The sequence below is a fragment of the Musa acuminata genome, chromosome BXJ2-10, assembly GCF_036884655.1.
Source record: "Musa acuminata AAA Group cultivar baxijiao chromosome BXJ2-10, Cavendish_Baxijiao_AAA, whole genome shotgun sequence".
Taxonomy (NCBI): Eukaryota; Viridiplantae; Streptophyta; class Magnoliopsida; order Zingiberales; family Musaceae; genus Musa; species Musa acuminata.
In genome coordinates this window covers 31,317,060-31,332,682 of record NC_088347.1, presented here as the reverse complement: position 1 = coordinate 31,332,682, position 15,623 = coordinate 31,317,060, and the positions used below count along the sequence as shown (strand labels likewise).

General features: G+C 38.2%; 2 protein-coding genes across 7 annotated transcripts; both read right to left on the bottom strand.

Annotated features, from left to right (window-relative positions):
• Positions 1-121: 121 nt before the first annotated feature.
• LOC103968815 (NADH-cytochrome b5 reductase-like protein) lies at positions 122-8,160 on the bottom strand. The gene is made up of 13 exons (XM_009382140.3): positions 7,900-8,160; positions 6,902-6,944; positions 5,969-6,044; positions 5,693-5,752; positions 4,867-4,917; positions 3,988-4,042; positions 3,795-3,865; positions 3,657-3,708; positions 1,687-1,764; positions 1,401-1,490; positions 1,198-1,311; positions 679-747; positions 122-347 (listed from the first exon to the last, which is right to left on the bottom strand). The coding sequence occupies exons 1-13, from the start codon at positions 8,077-8,079 to the stop codon at positions 291-293; spliced, it is 996 nt and encodes a 331-aa protein (XP_009380415.2). The 5' UTR covers positions 8,080-8,160; the 3' UTR covers positions 122-290.
• A 557-nt stretch (positions 8,161-8,717) lies between these two features.
• Positions 8,718-14,848, bottom strand: LOC103968814 (uncharacterized). Of its 6 annotated transcripts, XM_065129521.1 has the most exons (11): positions 14,293-14,848; positions 13,864-13,938; positions 13,657-13,770; positions 13,439-13,553; positions 11,356-11,392; positions 11,138-11,207; positions 10,728-10,832; positions 10,402-10,552; positions 10,217-10,299; positions 9,199-9,292; positions 8,718-9,110 (listed from the first exon to the last, which is right to left on the bottom strand). In XM_065129521.1, the coding sequence occupies exons 3-11, from the start codon at positions 13,685-13,687 to the stop codon at positions 9,023-9,025; spliced, it is 774 nt and encodes a 257-aa protein (XP_064985593.1). In that variant the 5' UTR covers positions 13,688-13,770; positions 13,864-13,938; positions 14,293-14,848; the 3' UTR covers positions 8,718-9,022. The 6 variants fall into 6 exon arrangements, with proteins under 6 accessions (XP_064985593.1, XP_009380414.2, XP_018674460.2 ...); XM_009382139.3 differs by having other exon boundaries at positions 13,657-14,206; XM_018818915.2 differs by having other exon boundaries at positions 13,657-13,938.
• Positions 14,849-15,623: the final 775 nt, after the last annotated feature.

Sequence of the window (15,623 nt, the reverse complement as noted above, 5' to 3'; positions counted from 1 at the left end):
GTTGTGAATCAAATCATGCTACGGTCGGAATGGGGAATTCAATTCCAATTTAATCCCCATCACAGGATGATTGTAAAGATCTAAACTCTGACGAGACAACGCAGTCCATGCTTCAGCAGTATGTAAAACAAGCTTTATTCAATAGCGTGAAAAGGATTCTGTGGAATGGCAAATTGTTCCAAGCTTGTCGACCGCTTATTCTATCTAACATGGTTGGTTTAAGCGGAGAAATCCCGCTGGCATCAGACAACCAACAAGAAGCATCTTCTCAATCTTGCATAATTTCAGGCTCAAAATTTGTAGACCATCTCTTCGCTGTATCCCAGCTCCTTAAGTATGCCGGTGAGCTGCACCAGAAAGTATCCAGACAACGATAAGGATTCTACTACTTTAAATAGTCACTAAAAGCTCGTTAAAGTATATCAACTCGATGAAACCATATGTTTCTTAACGTGGCATGTCGAAGAAGCAAACTAACAAATATATGAAAGAACATTCTGAATTAAGGCACCGACACAACTTCAATGGTTTGCGATCTTGAAACTTGCTTTACATGATTCATTATTTACTTGATTTATTACTAACACCGTATATATAATGTTTACCGACACATTGCAAGATCCATCTAAGGATAAGGAATAATAGAAGACCATCTAGATACGAGTATATATAAATTACCTCGCCTTGCGACCTGTCTTTTGCCTTGTCTCCAGATATATGCTTCATCATACCTGGGGGACCACATACCTGTAAAGATGCAACGAAATCAAAAGTTTATCAATTTGTTAGTCCTTGGTCTGTAAGATGGTTCTCTGCAAGATAATCTATTGCAATTTCCTGCTGATATTGAATTGAAAACAAAGACATCACTTGTTAGCATTCACTATCACTACGGGAGTTGCTACTTTCAGTTATAGGTTTTGGTTCTCAAATCCTTTTCCTACACTACCAGTTTAGGACATCAGATGAATCCTAATCGAGTACCCTCATGCGAGCTATTAATAGTTTTAAAAACTACATTCTCAGACTTGTATGTAACATTCCTAAACCTCCTTATGGTCACTGAGATTGACATGGAAATTACCAATTCCACCAATAATTAAGTTGAGAGCTATATAAGTAACTCAAAGCACCAAATAAGGAAAAAAAAAAGAACTAATAGCTGTTCAAGATTTAAAAGAAATTGAAACAACGCACGAGTATCAGTGTCTCTTCTCCAGGACTTGGTAAGCCTTTTAAAACCATGTCCTTTGATACATATCCTGTACCTCCTCTCCAGGTTTTGGAAGGCTTATCCACTGTGTAGAATACCTGCAATTTTCATAGACAGGAAAAACAATTAATTAGAAAAAAAAACGAATCAGTTTGTATCTAAAGAGGAAGTTTCTCAGGTGAGCTACCTTAAAATTTGGGTAGCTTGTAGAGAGTCTGTCAAGTTCCCCTTTCAGCAAGATATCATCTGGTGATATGTTAGCATAAATCAAGGATACCTGATTCATCAAGAAGCCATTATAAAAACAAGATTTAACTAACTGTAGACCATAATAAAGCAACATTCTAATAGTATATACTAGAATGTTAGGCACCAATCAATTCCGAAACAGAATCAAAATCACGCTTATGTCAATGGCCGAATTTTTATAATGTTAGTAGCCACGAACCTCAAAGGTGAAAGTAAAAAGTCACCTGGGTGTTATCATCAGGATTCTTCAAAATAGCCTTTATAACCTGCAGCATTGGTGTAATACCTGTGCCCCCTGCGATCTAAGAATGAAATACAAGCATAAGCAATCAAAACATGTAATGTTATTTGATAAATTTCTGCATTACCCCCGGTTGGGATCTAGGACAAATTCAAAACTTCAGCATGCAAACACCAGAACTTGAGATAAAATACAAAGCATGCACCAATTTCCATCAGACAACATTATTGTGTCTTCCACTGCAAACTTCTGCCAAACGGATACTAAAACCAAACTTCACTCTTAAATGCGTCAATAAATCCATATAGAGAGTTCAGAATTTAGAGTACAGTCCTTCAGAATGAATAATCTTCAAAGTCATAGATCTGGAAATCTAGAATGACTTTTTCAGCTTACATGATTAGTGGTTTCATGTAACTTCAGCATGCAAACACCAGAACTTGAGATAAAATACAAAACATGCACCAATTTCCATCAGACAACATTATTGTGACTTCCACTGCAAACTTCTGCCAAACGGATGCTAAACCAAACTTCACTCTTAAATGCATCTATAAATACACATAGAGAGTTCTGAATTTAGTGTACAGTCCTTCAGAATGAATAATCTTCAAAGTCATAGATCTGGATATCCAGAATGACTTTTTCAGCTTACATGATTGGTGGTTTCATGTAACAAATAGAAGGTGTGGTAAATAGGTCTTGCAGACTCTGCCATCATGCGAAAGCTTATAGACTAAATAGATGAAAGGCATTGACATCTCTATAGAATCTTGGTGTGAAACATGAATCACAAGATTTTCACTAAGGGAAATGCAAAAAAATTTCTCAACCTATGCAACTAGCATGAGAACCCTTTTAGCGGACACCAAAATATAGGAGTTTTACCCAAGGTTTGAAATTTCGTACCGTACCGGAGTTTCGACGATCTCTCGGTACGGTACGGAACGGTATACCGCTCGGTATACCGAGCGGTATACCGAGTGATATATGTATATATATATTATATATATATATATATATATTTTATTGGCCGACGTCGCATCGCCTCGGCGACGTCGCTTTTTCCTTCCCCACACGGGGCGACGTCGCCGAGGCGACGTTTATTTAAATTATATATATATATATATATATATATATATATATATATAGCGACGTCGCCGAAAAGGCGCTGCGTTACCGCCCGTTACCGAATGGTACCGGGCGGTAACGGTCGAAATTTCGACCGTTACCGCCCGATATTACCCGTAACGGCCGATACGGGATATTTTTTTGCGTGTACCGCCCGGTAGGGGGCGGTCCGCGTACCGGTCGCCTCTCGGACCGGTACGTACCGCCCGTACCGGGCGGTACGATTCGGTAAGTAAAACCTTGGTTTTACCAATGTCATCTTTCAGGTTATGGAATAGTGTTTAAAGGCCAATTTATATGTTTTTATCATAGTCCTTCTACTATGTGATTTTCTTCCATTAGCTAAAATTCTTGTTGAAGCATTAGCATATCATGGTGGACTCCTTGTTTTAACATAATTAAGCAAAACATAAATCAGCCTTTTAGTCAAAGCCATATCACTATTTTCATAACCGCAGGCCAAAAATTCATGCGCACACAACCTTACACATGCTGATGTCAGATGTGGTGGAATGTATCAATTTAATGCTCAATTGGCCTCCAAAATTTTCAATAGGGATTGGTGTATTGCCATGTTAATTAATATAGACGAAGAACACCACAGGCTCATGGACATATGTAATATTTGGAGATGTTGCACAAATATATCACTATTTTGGTAGCAACTACATCCTGGAAAGAAAAAAATTGCATGATAGTTAATAAGGATTCAATACCATAAATGATTATAATATTTATCTTGCTATCGTATCATACAGAAAAATGATCACCACGAAGAAAAAGTTCTAGAACAAATTATGATACCTATCACTGATCCCTTACCATTCCAATGTCCTTTTTCATATTTGGGCTATATCTGAGCTTCTCAATTGGCCTAGAAAAGAAAACAAAAAAAAACTGGTAAATTTGATAAATGAGTTTTTTTTCCTCGTAAATCTTTTTTAAAATTGTTCTCGTTACCCTTTAACTTCAACAACATCGCCAGGCTGTAAGGTTGCAAAATGCTGACTCATTTGCCCTTCTGGATATACCTGCAGCAATAGACAGCATTTTTAGAGGACTAATTAAGATGAGAAACCATTGATGTTGCAGAGCCTCATTCGTAAACCATGCAGAGAGAACTTTATCTTGGTGTGCTCTTAAGAAAACAAACCTTGATTAATAAATCAAAGTAACCTTTTGAATCCGGATCTGATATGGGAGTATACCTAAGACAAACCAACAGATTATGACTGCATGAACATATATAAACAAATTTAAAAGTTTACATGATACTATGAAATAATGATTCTTAGAGAACCTGAAGACATTAGCAATAAAGATAATTTTCTTTAACATTTGCATATCTAGGTTTCAATGTAGCAACCAAAATAAACAGAACAAAAAAACTCATGATAGTCTTTCCAATGAGTTAGAAAACCAGTTAAAGCATCAGATAATAACAGTAAAATAATACAAACTATATAATTACATCCCTAGGCATAGAAGTTGTAGTTATTTGCTCAAAACCATTCAGGCACAGTGCACCACAAAATGTAAAAAAGATTCATAGAGGCATATCACACAGCAAATTGCATGAACTACATTGGTTCAGTAGTCCATGCTGGGATAGGCCAAACAACTACATGCAGATGTTAGGCTAATTTTAGATGAAAACTAATTGATGCTTGATGCTTGATGCTTACAAGTTTCGGCTTTGCTAAGGTACACATACAGAAACACAGTAACATAAATGGTCAATGAGCACTCATAATTTCAAATTTCTCACCTTATGTTTTTGGCGAATATAAGTTAAAACAAGCCTTGAGTTCACTTTATTTTCAATAAAATACGAGGGGGAAGCTAAATCCAGCATCATATGATCACAAAAGCGAACTTGTGCATCATGTTAAAACATTCCTGTCTAGATACAAAGCATTGATAACTCGATGAAGAATTGAACTTTTATAATATACAATGCCATGCAATGTCAATGATACTAAAGTCCCTACTAGGATTAGACAATCATGATATCTTCTTCGTAAGTACTTACGGACGAATCACATATTTTCTCCTCCCTTCTGATTCTTCTCCAACTGGAGCCCTGCGATCGATATGGGGAAGATAGTTGAAAAGGACATACTAAAACCATTACAACAAACTTACTCAACCAGAACATAAAATATGATGAAAGAAAGGACAATCAACAATATGAGCACATGCTCGGAATCATGAAAAAAGCAAGGAAATACAAGTATAAATCACCTACCTAAAATCTTTCTTTGTTTGCCATACTTTTCCTACTATATATCACCTACTCCAATACTAACCCCTCTGTCAAGCGATCACTGCTTGAGAAAATGTCCCCCAAGCCTTAGAGTGTTTTCAAGAACAGGAAGTTTAGTTTTTTCCTTTTTTTGGTATAAACCTTGTCATCTACCCTTCTAGAATCTTTCCAAGCCTAAGAGTGTTTTCAAGAACTGTTTTCTAGTTCCAACAACTATTGTTATGTCTTGACAGATTATCGCAAAGTCCTGAGCTCAAATCCCACCTTTGTCACTTACCCTTCACACAAAAAATAAAAAGAAAACTATTGTTATGTCCAACTTCTTGGGTTAGAATGCTTTATTAGTTCTAGAAAAGTATCAGGCTATATCTTTAAAACCTTAATGAATGTCAACAGTTAGTAAAATGGCAAATTGTCACATTTCTCATCAGACCTTAGTTATAAGTTGATGTTTTATAACATATCTCATATTTCTCGGGGAAAAGGCCTTATACATTCAGGAGAAAACATAATGAACTGCTTCAGATAACTTACTTTTTCAGCCACATACTATTCCATAGTTTAATAAAGCACTTAATAATCAGAACAATACCTTGTGAGAATGCAAGAAGCAACATCCAGACCTAGTTTGGCAGTAGGATCAAATGAGAACCTGAAGAACAAATAACATAGTTCAGTTATGTATAGGGTTATATCGAGAGACCTCGAATGGCATTCAAAGAATCTCCATAATCACAAGCCAAAAGTATTCAGCTATAGAGACACATGGAAAAACTACATAAAGCCCACACCAGAAGCAAAAGATAGCAAGAGTTTCAAACCCAAGGGAAAATACAAATGCAATAGAAACAGAACCAAGATGAAGTACCTGAATAATTGAGTGTTATGACTGACCCTTGCAGTTTCTTGAAGCTTGAATTCTAACCATTTTTCAGGGTCCAGAGCTGCAAAATAAAGAAAATAAATTAAACATGTAACATATCATGAATATATCAGTCACAAAAGTGGTTATAAACTAATGAAGAACATGTCACCAATGATGAGGTTATAAACTAATTGTTCATCAAGTATGCCACTAATTTAATGTGTCTGGGATAATTAATAGTTATTGCATGCTTGACAAGTGGAACTGTTGTATAAACGCCTGGGATAATTAATAGTTGTATAAATGCTTAGAGTTCCTTATCAAGATTACCATGTCTAATGAAATTAAACAAGCAAGCAGAAGTTTAGACGTTCATCCTAAGAAACATAGGTTTGGGCCAAACAACAGTGTGTCACCAGAAAGCTCAACATGCTTAGTAGCAGATATGCAGTTTATTTAAACAAGAATCCCAGCAATAATAAGATGCATAAAGCAGAGATGCATGAAAGTAGCATCTCATCGCATTTCAGAGTGGCAAAAATTAAGAGACTTCACACCAGCTAACTTCTAGAATCCTATTTAACATGAAAGATACTCTAGAAGCTTTCTTAATGTAGACTTTTACAATTTTCAGAAGCTATCCTATTAGCCACGTTCTGGAAAGTCTTCACATCAATTTAAATGTCAACATCAAGAGCTCATAAATAATAGCAAAAAATGCAACGACAACCAAGCCACAAAGTCCCAACTATTTGGGGGTTGGTTTCCATGGATCTTTGACTGTCATTGGCTCTGTAGAAAATCATACTAGCAAAAAATGCCCAGCCATAAAAAAAAATGCATAAGAAACTATTCAGTAGTTTACTAGTTAGCAAGAATGGGAACACCTGAAATCACTCAAATTTGCTATCAATAAAGAAGTTGACTGGAACTTACCGACTTTAATAATTGATTCATCAATCTTGGGGTCAAGTTGAGCCTACAAAGATGAGAACAGACAATCAGCTATTAGGCCATTCATTGCTGAAAACGTAGAAATGCTGCTAGAAATTTAATAACACTCCAATTTAGGAATGTAAAACAGCTGCTGACAAGCCAGACAAAGAGAACTGAAGACTAAGTGGAGTTAAATATTACAAGCATTGAGACATGTGTCAATTAATGGATTTCCAAGTTTTGTAACATCAGAAAACTGATCATTGTATTGAACTTACGACAAGATGGCCTCAGGACAAATTTAAGGACAAAGAGCATGGCATACTAATATCAACCATGAACAAAGAACAAGAAGGCCTCAGGACAAATTTAAGGACAAAGAGCATGGCATACTAATATCAACCATGAACAAAGAAATCACTCCAAATAATAAAGTTTGTTCAGCAATGAATGTAAGTCCAAATCCAGCACTAGTGGAAGGCACTGCAACAACCCATACATAAGAGTATCTTCAATAGTACACTTGTTATTAGTTCATGGACTGTAATTCATCGTCCATTCCTTCTTCGTTATCCATATTCCATAATCGCAATACTTTCATAAAGCTGTGAAATACTTTGCATCCTAAATCCCCATAATTAGTAGCATGGTAATATGTTTATGCCCCATCCTTTTTTTGTCTCGTTTTATTCTCTTTCAAATTCGGAGAGCATTTTGTTGTGCTCTCCCCATAACTAGAAACAAAAACTAAGATTACCCCCAAAATCCCTTACCTATAACCTTGTCCGATATCTACACATGAGCAAGCGCAAATTACATGCATACAGACCACAACAACAAACTATTCACCAACTACGAACGATATACGGTTGGAAATCCGAACCAAAAGGATCGATCTAATCAAACAATAGACAAAAAAAGAAAAAAATAAATCGGTCCTATGTGGATCATCGAAGGCCGATATCCTATGTGAGGAGGACGTGCGGGATGGGGCTTACGACGGTGGGTGACGAAGCGTAATAGTAGACGGCGACTCCAGCGGAGAGGGCAGCGGCGGCGCCGAATGGAAAGCGACGGTGGCCATTGATGGCGTCCGGGAAGGCACTGCGAAGACGACCAGGAGAGCTCAGCGACGAGAAGGAAACGTGGGAGGAGAGTCGCCTCAGGAGCAGAGACATGGCTCAGATCAGGAGGAAACAAAAGTCGCGAAACAGAGAGAGAAGGGCTTAAGTCGACGCAAAGATCGTCTCCTAAGACCGACTCGTGGCAAACGGAGGGAAAAAATAAATAAATAAATAAATAAAAGCTTTATTCGATTATTATTATTATTATTATTATTATTATTATTATTATTTGTTAGGTTGGTGGATGATTAACTATATAAAAAGGGGGCCCGTGTTATTGGGTTTAATTGGGCTTTGGATCCGGTGGCGCTTTTATTTAGCTCACCGTTCCCCACCCACGTGGAGTGAACCGAAAGAAAAGGATAAATAAAAGAAAGGGCGACGATTGAAGTGGTATGGTTACCAGAAAGCGTCGATCGATTCTCCGTGCGTCCTCACAAGGCAAAGAATTAAAATATAATTACCGGATGATGGTCATCTGATATGTTAACCCGATTCATACTAAGTCAAATAACCTCATGAATTGAGATTAAAAAAATAAAAGAAATTAAATTCTTCATCATATAAAGCAATTAATTGTAAGACCACTAAATTATCTTCATTTCTCTTCTATACTTTCTCTCGCATAAATTTTGAATACCACGAACTACTAGGATTACTTGTTCATAGCTTGGCTTCAGAAAAACAACAAAGATGCCAAATTCAGTGCATATATAACATAAATCCGGGTAAAACAAATGCATCCCGACACCACCGTGTTGGTGAAGCACAAGCCAAAACATGGTACACATAGCAAGCAAACACAACCTGTGAATAAAATACTCGAGAGTTGATAGCACAACATTCTCTGTACAAGGCACATTAAGCAGAAGAACCAGGGCCGGCTTTCCTTCCCAATCCAGCTTTACCGTATCTATGACAGAGAACCATGATGTTATCATCTATGGACTATAGCACGCACTTCAATCTTTTCTCGATCCGAAACATCATTCGTTACTTAAGAATAAGATCCGTCGAGTCCCAGCGTCGTAACGAGAAATTTGCAGACGTCCTCCATCTCTCCTGGGACTGTATAGTGGCCGAGCCTACATAATAATAATTTCAACAATCTTAACACAAGCAACTTGATTCACTGAATGAGAATGGCTATGCAAGAAAAAAGGTGTCACGTACCCGTTATATGTCTTGAAAGTAACATTCTCGAATCCGACTGATTTTAGAACCTGAGAAGATTTCTCTCCATGTTTATACAGCACTACATCATCTCCTGTAAGAATTCAATTTTAAGGTATTATTGTAAACTGTAATACTGCTCCACAGGGAAGTCGCGCAACTTTTGAAACTTGGACTACTGGGATAAACATTTGGAATACCAGAATGCAATATTGCTGCAGCTTTTGGATGAATCATGAGGATCAAATGCAACTTCCATAAAGAACTTGAGAACAAATTATTACTCGTATCAATTTGAACGATGCTCCGATATGAACAGAAACAACAGTTTTCATATAGTCAAGCAAATAAATCTTTTGATTATTTTGATCAAGAATGGTCTTTTAGTGACAGTCAAAGGAATCCTATACTGAACAGAAATATTTACCGCACCTGCTAGCGGACTAACCATTATTGACTAAATATCCAGGATGCACTAGAAGAAACAAGAAAATATGTTCATATCCAAAATTTCAGCTGGTACATCAAACTTCCAGGAAAGAGCAATAGTCATTGGTATATTTTGAATCAGTTTACACCAAATCTTTTGTAACTCATAGAAAGAGCAATTCACATGAATTTGGGTAGAGTGTTGAGCAATACTCCAAATATGATTTTCCCTCAAGCTAAGGCTTATCCACTCGACTAGATCATCAACTGACTTCAGTTTTCTGCATACCGTATTTTGGATAATAGGTGCACAATATATTCTCTTGTATAATGCCTCATTATTTGTCAAATGGAACATGGGAATACTGTACATCGATAAAATTATCTTGTATGTTCATGACTTTCCTAAATAGATTTTTTTTTTTTGGATGTGATTTCACCGAAAAGAATCTCAATGTCCCACTTATTCCATGTAAATAGAATGCAAGAACCAAAAAGGCAAAGCATGCATCTTGAAAGAATAATAAAGAAGCAGTTTTTATGTGCAGAATGATAAAGCTCATTTGCATGTCAATGTATGAAGAGATGCCTTTTCCGTGGCAAAGTAAAATAGGCAAGGATGAAGCCCGTCTCGCGGCATCTTGAGAGACTTCCAACTTGTTCTTTAAGCTCCTGAAAGAATAGAATTTGCATGGCAGATGAGATATCTCTAAGTGTATATGAAGAAAAAATATGGCAGTAGGAAAGATGTATCTTTATGAGTGCACAATATACCGGGCACATGGAAGCCAGCCACTTAGACCAACAACAGCACTTAAATTGACAGGGTATAGCTTGCCACTTCCATATTTCCCATAAGCGCAACAAGTTGCAGAGTATAGGGCAGTGGCGGTACCCATACTAAAGCCACCAACACCAAGTTTGACTGTAATAACAAGTCAAACAACATAAAAAGTTACTAATTCTGATCAATCAAAGGACATGCAAAACACTTAACACGGGTAGCTTATCCATAGTAATCTGCAAAGGACACATTAATGGTGCGACACATCATATACGTATAGACACAAAAAACCAAATTTGATTCCGTCGAAACATACTATCAGCAGGCTCTGCTGATAACAAATTTGCAATGTGTGCAGCTGATGCATCCATTCCTTCAATGTCCTCAGGACCACTTTCCGACAGATCTCCGACATCAAACCCTAGAAAACAGCAAATCTTATAAGTTCCCACCAATGTATATAAGATATATGACACTATTCTCTTAAGCCACATAAAAAATTTAATCATTAGGGGATATGGTAAGATTCAAATATCGATTTGTCATTTGAGTATTCAACTATTGGAGGTTAATTTGAACAGCCTCTCTAAGCTGCGTACATTGATCCTTCCTAAACCCCACATTGGCGGGAGCTCATGTATTAAGAAGTTGATTTGGACACACACACCCCAACAACAATAACTACAAGTTAAGATATAATATAAATTATCAATCTAGTTAACTTACAAGCATTTGAAGGAAAACCACCAAAAACTGCTACAGGCCTCGTTGGGGCGGTTGGGCAAATCCACTTAATCTGCACACGTCAAACCAAGTTCATATAAATTATGACAAAACAAGCAAATAGTGAACTAGCCGAAGTCATAGTAGCTACATAAAGGGGCATTAGTAAGCATGATTGCATATTCTCCTTGTTATGTGAACAACTGTAATTATGTTCTTACATTTGGGAGAGGGAGGGTTTCCAGGAGTTGGGACCAGCTGCAGCATAAACAAGAAATACCAGATTAAGATTGCAAATGCCATATTCCTTCACAAATAGGAACAACTTTTTTTTTTCCCTAGTTTCAACTATTTTGATACTGTGAGACGAAACGAAACCAGTAAAAAGTTGTTGAACAAGTCATTGTGAAGTCAGGACATGGGAGAAGTCTGCAACCATGAGCGAAGAATGCATTTATGCCTGATAAACTATAAAACTAAATGCAAATGAAAAATGAACCTCCTTTTAGCTTCTGCTACTACTAGTTTGAATTTCAAATAGTGTTTCTAAGAGAGATCATATACTCAGGCTTGAATTTGTATAATCTCCAAAATCAATTCATGAATGAAACATTTGAAGAAAGAGCTGAAATGAGTATATGGAACCAATAAAGCCATTACCATTTAGTTAGCCCAATAACAGTTCTAATCCTCCCAAAATGTTACAAGAACACCGAATTCATGTGATGCAGATAATATACTATGTTTTAAGACATAAATTCATACATGATAAGCTGATGAGTCACTAAAACGTATAACTTCCTAAAGGAAAATTTCAAAACAATAATTATGTCTTCAACCATAATTTCAGTCAAAGAGCTTTGCCACTGTGGTTACAAGACCTGATAATGGGGTTCCATGCCAATATATGCAGAAACATATTTTACATCAACTATCCTGCTGTCCACACCAACAGGCAACGAGAACCAGAGTGGTTCCTGTTACAGCCTTTAAACCGATCAAGGTTTTCTTTCCCTTGGTTTTGTGCTCGAGGGTGCAAAGGGATCGTTGCTCCATTGCCTCATTGACACTCGTCAATTTCCTTGCTGCAGCATTTCATTGAGGGGAGGCTGGAAAGAAGAACAGTTGAGGAGAACATTCTTTTTCTTTTTTGGCGTCTCGTGCCATTTACCTGGCAGGACATGCTTCACCGGTATATGCTATTTAGGTAGGTGGCTGGGCAACACAAACTGTAATGCTAAAAATTGGGAAACCCTGGTGTGAACTAATAGATCAATAGACTATCATGCTGCCATGACAAAATGCACAAAAGCACATACTACACTGAAAGCTTTCAAACAAAATTGGGTCTCAACTAGGAACCAGTTAACACAAGATAGTCGATTATACTGTAGATTGTGCACTTCTCATTATTATGTGCTAATACACCTTGAACAAAGAACAAAGATAATTGTAACACAAAGAATTTACTAAAATAACAGCTGAAGCAGATATAATTGAATTCTATGCTGCCCTGAACTTTTTGTTTTGGTGACTAACATCATATCTCAGGTTGTGTTTTTGGATGCTTCTCCAAATCTAATCAAACTCATTGATTCTTCATTAACCATAAAGGTCTTTTGCTCCATAATGAAAAAACAGGGGAAGAGTTGAAAGAAAGCTAGTACACTAATGGCCCCAGCATCAAGCCTTGAATCATATTTTCTTATGCAACTGGCAAATGTCCACAAAGAAAAGTTACAGAAAAAAAATTCCAAGTGGATGACACTCTTCACTTTCTAACTTTACAATGTGATCCTCTCTCTTATAGAACTGATTGAGGAATCGGGCAAAGGATCCTCTTTTTCCACAAAAAGAAAGGATAAGCCAGTTCTCGAAATACTTGGGGGAAGCGGGACGACGCAAATTTGTCGAGAGACAGAATGAACGGAATCATCCTATCGGTTGCTAGTAAACTGGAGCAAATAGGTAGACTTGAGATATAATGACTCGAGACAAAGATGCCAACAGCCCCAACATAAAATGCCAACAGTTTAACATGGTATTTCGATCTACTCTTCTATTGTGCTGCCTGCTAGACTCGAGAAAACATTAATGCCATCAATGCCGGTAAACTTATGCCTCAGATCAAAAGGTAGGGAGTTGGTCTGTGGGCATCATATTTCATAGGTATCCATTTTACAGCCAAACCCGGTGTTCGATAGCAGCTGTTCCTGGGTGCACCGACACCATGGCTCAAATGTGCCAACGCAGCTTAGAACATCAATCATCCAGTCATCGGAGACATTAGCAAGAAGAAGTTACCTTGCTCCGTGATCACCTAGGCCATGAAGCCACACAACAGTAGCCAGGTGCCTCCCTTTGGGTCTGACCACATGTGTCCTCCCGTACTCGAACGTCCTCGCAGGAGTCTTGGCACCTAAATTTATTCAATGTTTCGATCGATCGATCATTCCTGACTCCCCAGTGCGTGATGGGACGGATAAATCGGTGATGGAGGAAAGAGAGTAGGGGAACCAAACCTGAAGTGATCGAGCTGCTCCCGTAGCTCATCTCCGAAACGGCACGAAGAGGCCCTTCTCCCGCTTCGCAGCTCCCAAATTGCACCGGCAGCGGCGGCAGCTGGCTGGCTGCACCTGTGGAAAGAAGCACCAAAAGTTTTTCTTGCTTCTTGACGTTGTTTTAAACGCCTACGGGTAGGTGGGGACGGAGGATGAATGAGAACCCACTAGGAGCTGTTACTGGAAGAGGCGCATCAATTCAGAAAAGAAGTTTTTCTCTTTTACAGCTTCGAGGCGGAGAACCTGCATATAATGATAACACCGGCATCCACACATGGACGAATAAGAGGACAGAAGACGGACGGGTGAATAAACCGGGGGCGAGTCACGGTTGTGAGTTGGTGGGTGGGTGTGGGTTTGCTTGCAAGAAGCGATGCTACTGGAAGGTCCCGTGGTAGGTACAGCGAAAGGAGAGGCAAGGAAAAGGTAGACAAAAGACAGCGTCGCTCTCCGGAATAATCAAGAGCAATCTTAATGATCGATCTAGTCTGTCGTCCCATGTCGTTGATGGCTGCTCATAGAACAACAAAAAGAAATCTAACGAAAGAAGGGAAGGAAGTAAGAAAATGGCGCACGACTTTCATTTAGAAGTCAAACCTGAGATCACCCAAGGATGTGCGGTTCCTGCCTTGTTCTTCTTTTCTTCCTCTAAATCTTCTCTGTTTCCCTTTTACTTTCCTGCTACCAGGACTCGTTGGGAATGCGCAGGGCAGCAAGTGTGGTGCGCACAAAAATTGGGGAGGGCAAGTGGTGAGAGCGGCGGATGCGATGGTGTTCGGCTGTTGGGATCTGGAAAGGGAGGAAACCGCCGGCCGTCCATCATGGGGAGGTTGACGAGAAGAGCAAATAATACGGAGAGGCGCGGAGCACTTCGGTCTGGACGACCCCCGTCACGGGGCCTCGTTACCCGCTGACCCGGTGGCAGCCGTGCTGTGTCGTGCGAGCGTGGAACGGGCCACGCTTGCTTTTTGGCGCCAGGGGGAACTCCGCGAGCAGTGTAAAGTTGTCCCAAGTACCGAGCCTCATCGACGCATCACCGACCACCCCCGGCGTCTTCCTGATGTGGGTTGTACGAGGCGAGTTGAGCTGCTGAGGTGCCTCTGCGGTCTGGATAATAATGGACCGCTGCCGGACGGAAATGCTCGAGTTGGACATGATTGTGTCGGTGGATAAAGAAACATGAGTTGGTGCAACAGACTGGGTGGGCGTCCCACACTGGCTCGCTTCGGATCCCTCAACGGCACCTAAATCTTTGATTCCAGAAATTTCGAGACATTTTATCTTAAAAATAATCTTCTTTACCAAATGATACCTTACTTGTTACCTATTAATTATTTTATTAATTTTATAAAATATTTCTTCATCTTTTATAAGTTATTCCTCCATATTTCATATATTTTTATCGTGTCTATCATCTTCACCGTGCTCTTATCACATTATCTCTTTCTTTCCTTCTTTCTCTCTTTTTAAATGCGATGACAATATATCAATATGATTGATAGAGTATGAAAAAATATTTTTATTAAATTAATAAAAAAAATATTGTAAGGTTTTTAAAAAATCTAATAATAAAAAAAATTAAGTAAAATATTTAAAATTTAATTAGAGAAAATAGTTATCGAAAGCCACCTAGAGCTAATGTATGTGTACGAGAGAGAAAGAGGACTTTTGACACGTACATTGATGTGGCATCATATAATAACAAAACTCGTCCATTATGTCTCATTGGACGATGATACGAATGATTAGTATTATACACAAAATAAAAAGATTGAAGGATATTTGTGTATATTTTGTGCCAATTGTTCAATAAGTGCATACCACTTATGTTATGTTTTTGTAAGTAGATAAAGAAAACTAAAAAGCTAAAAAAAATTAGTAATAAAGGACAAGAAACATTTGATAAATTTATTATTATTTTTTTGTTA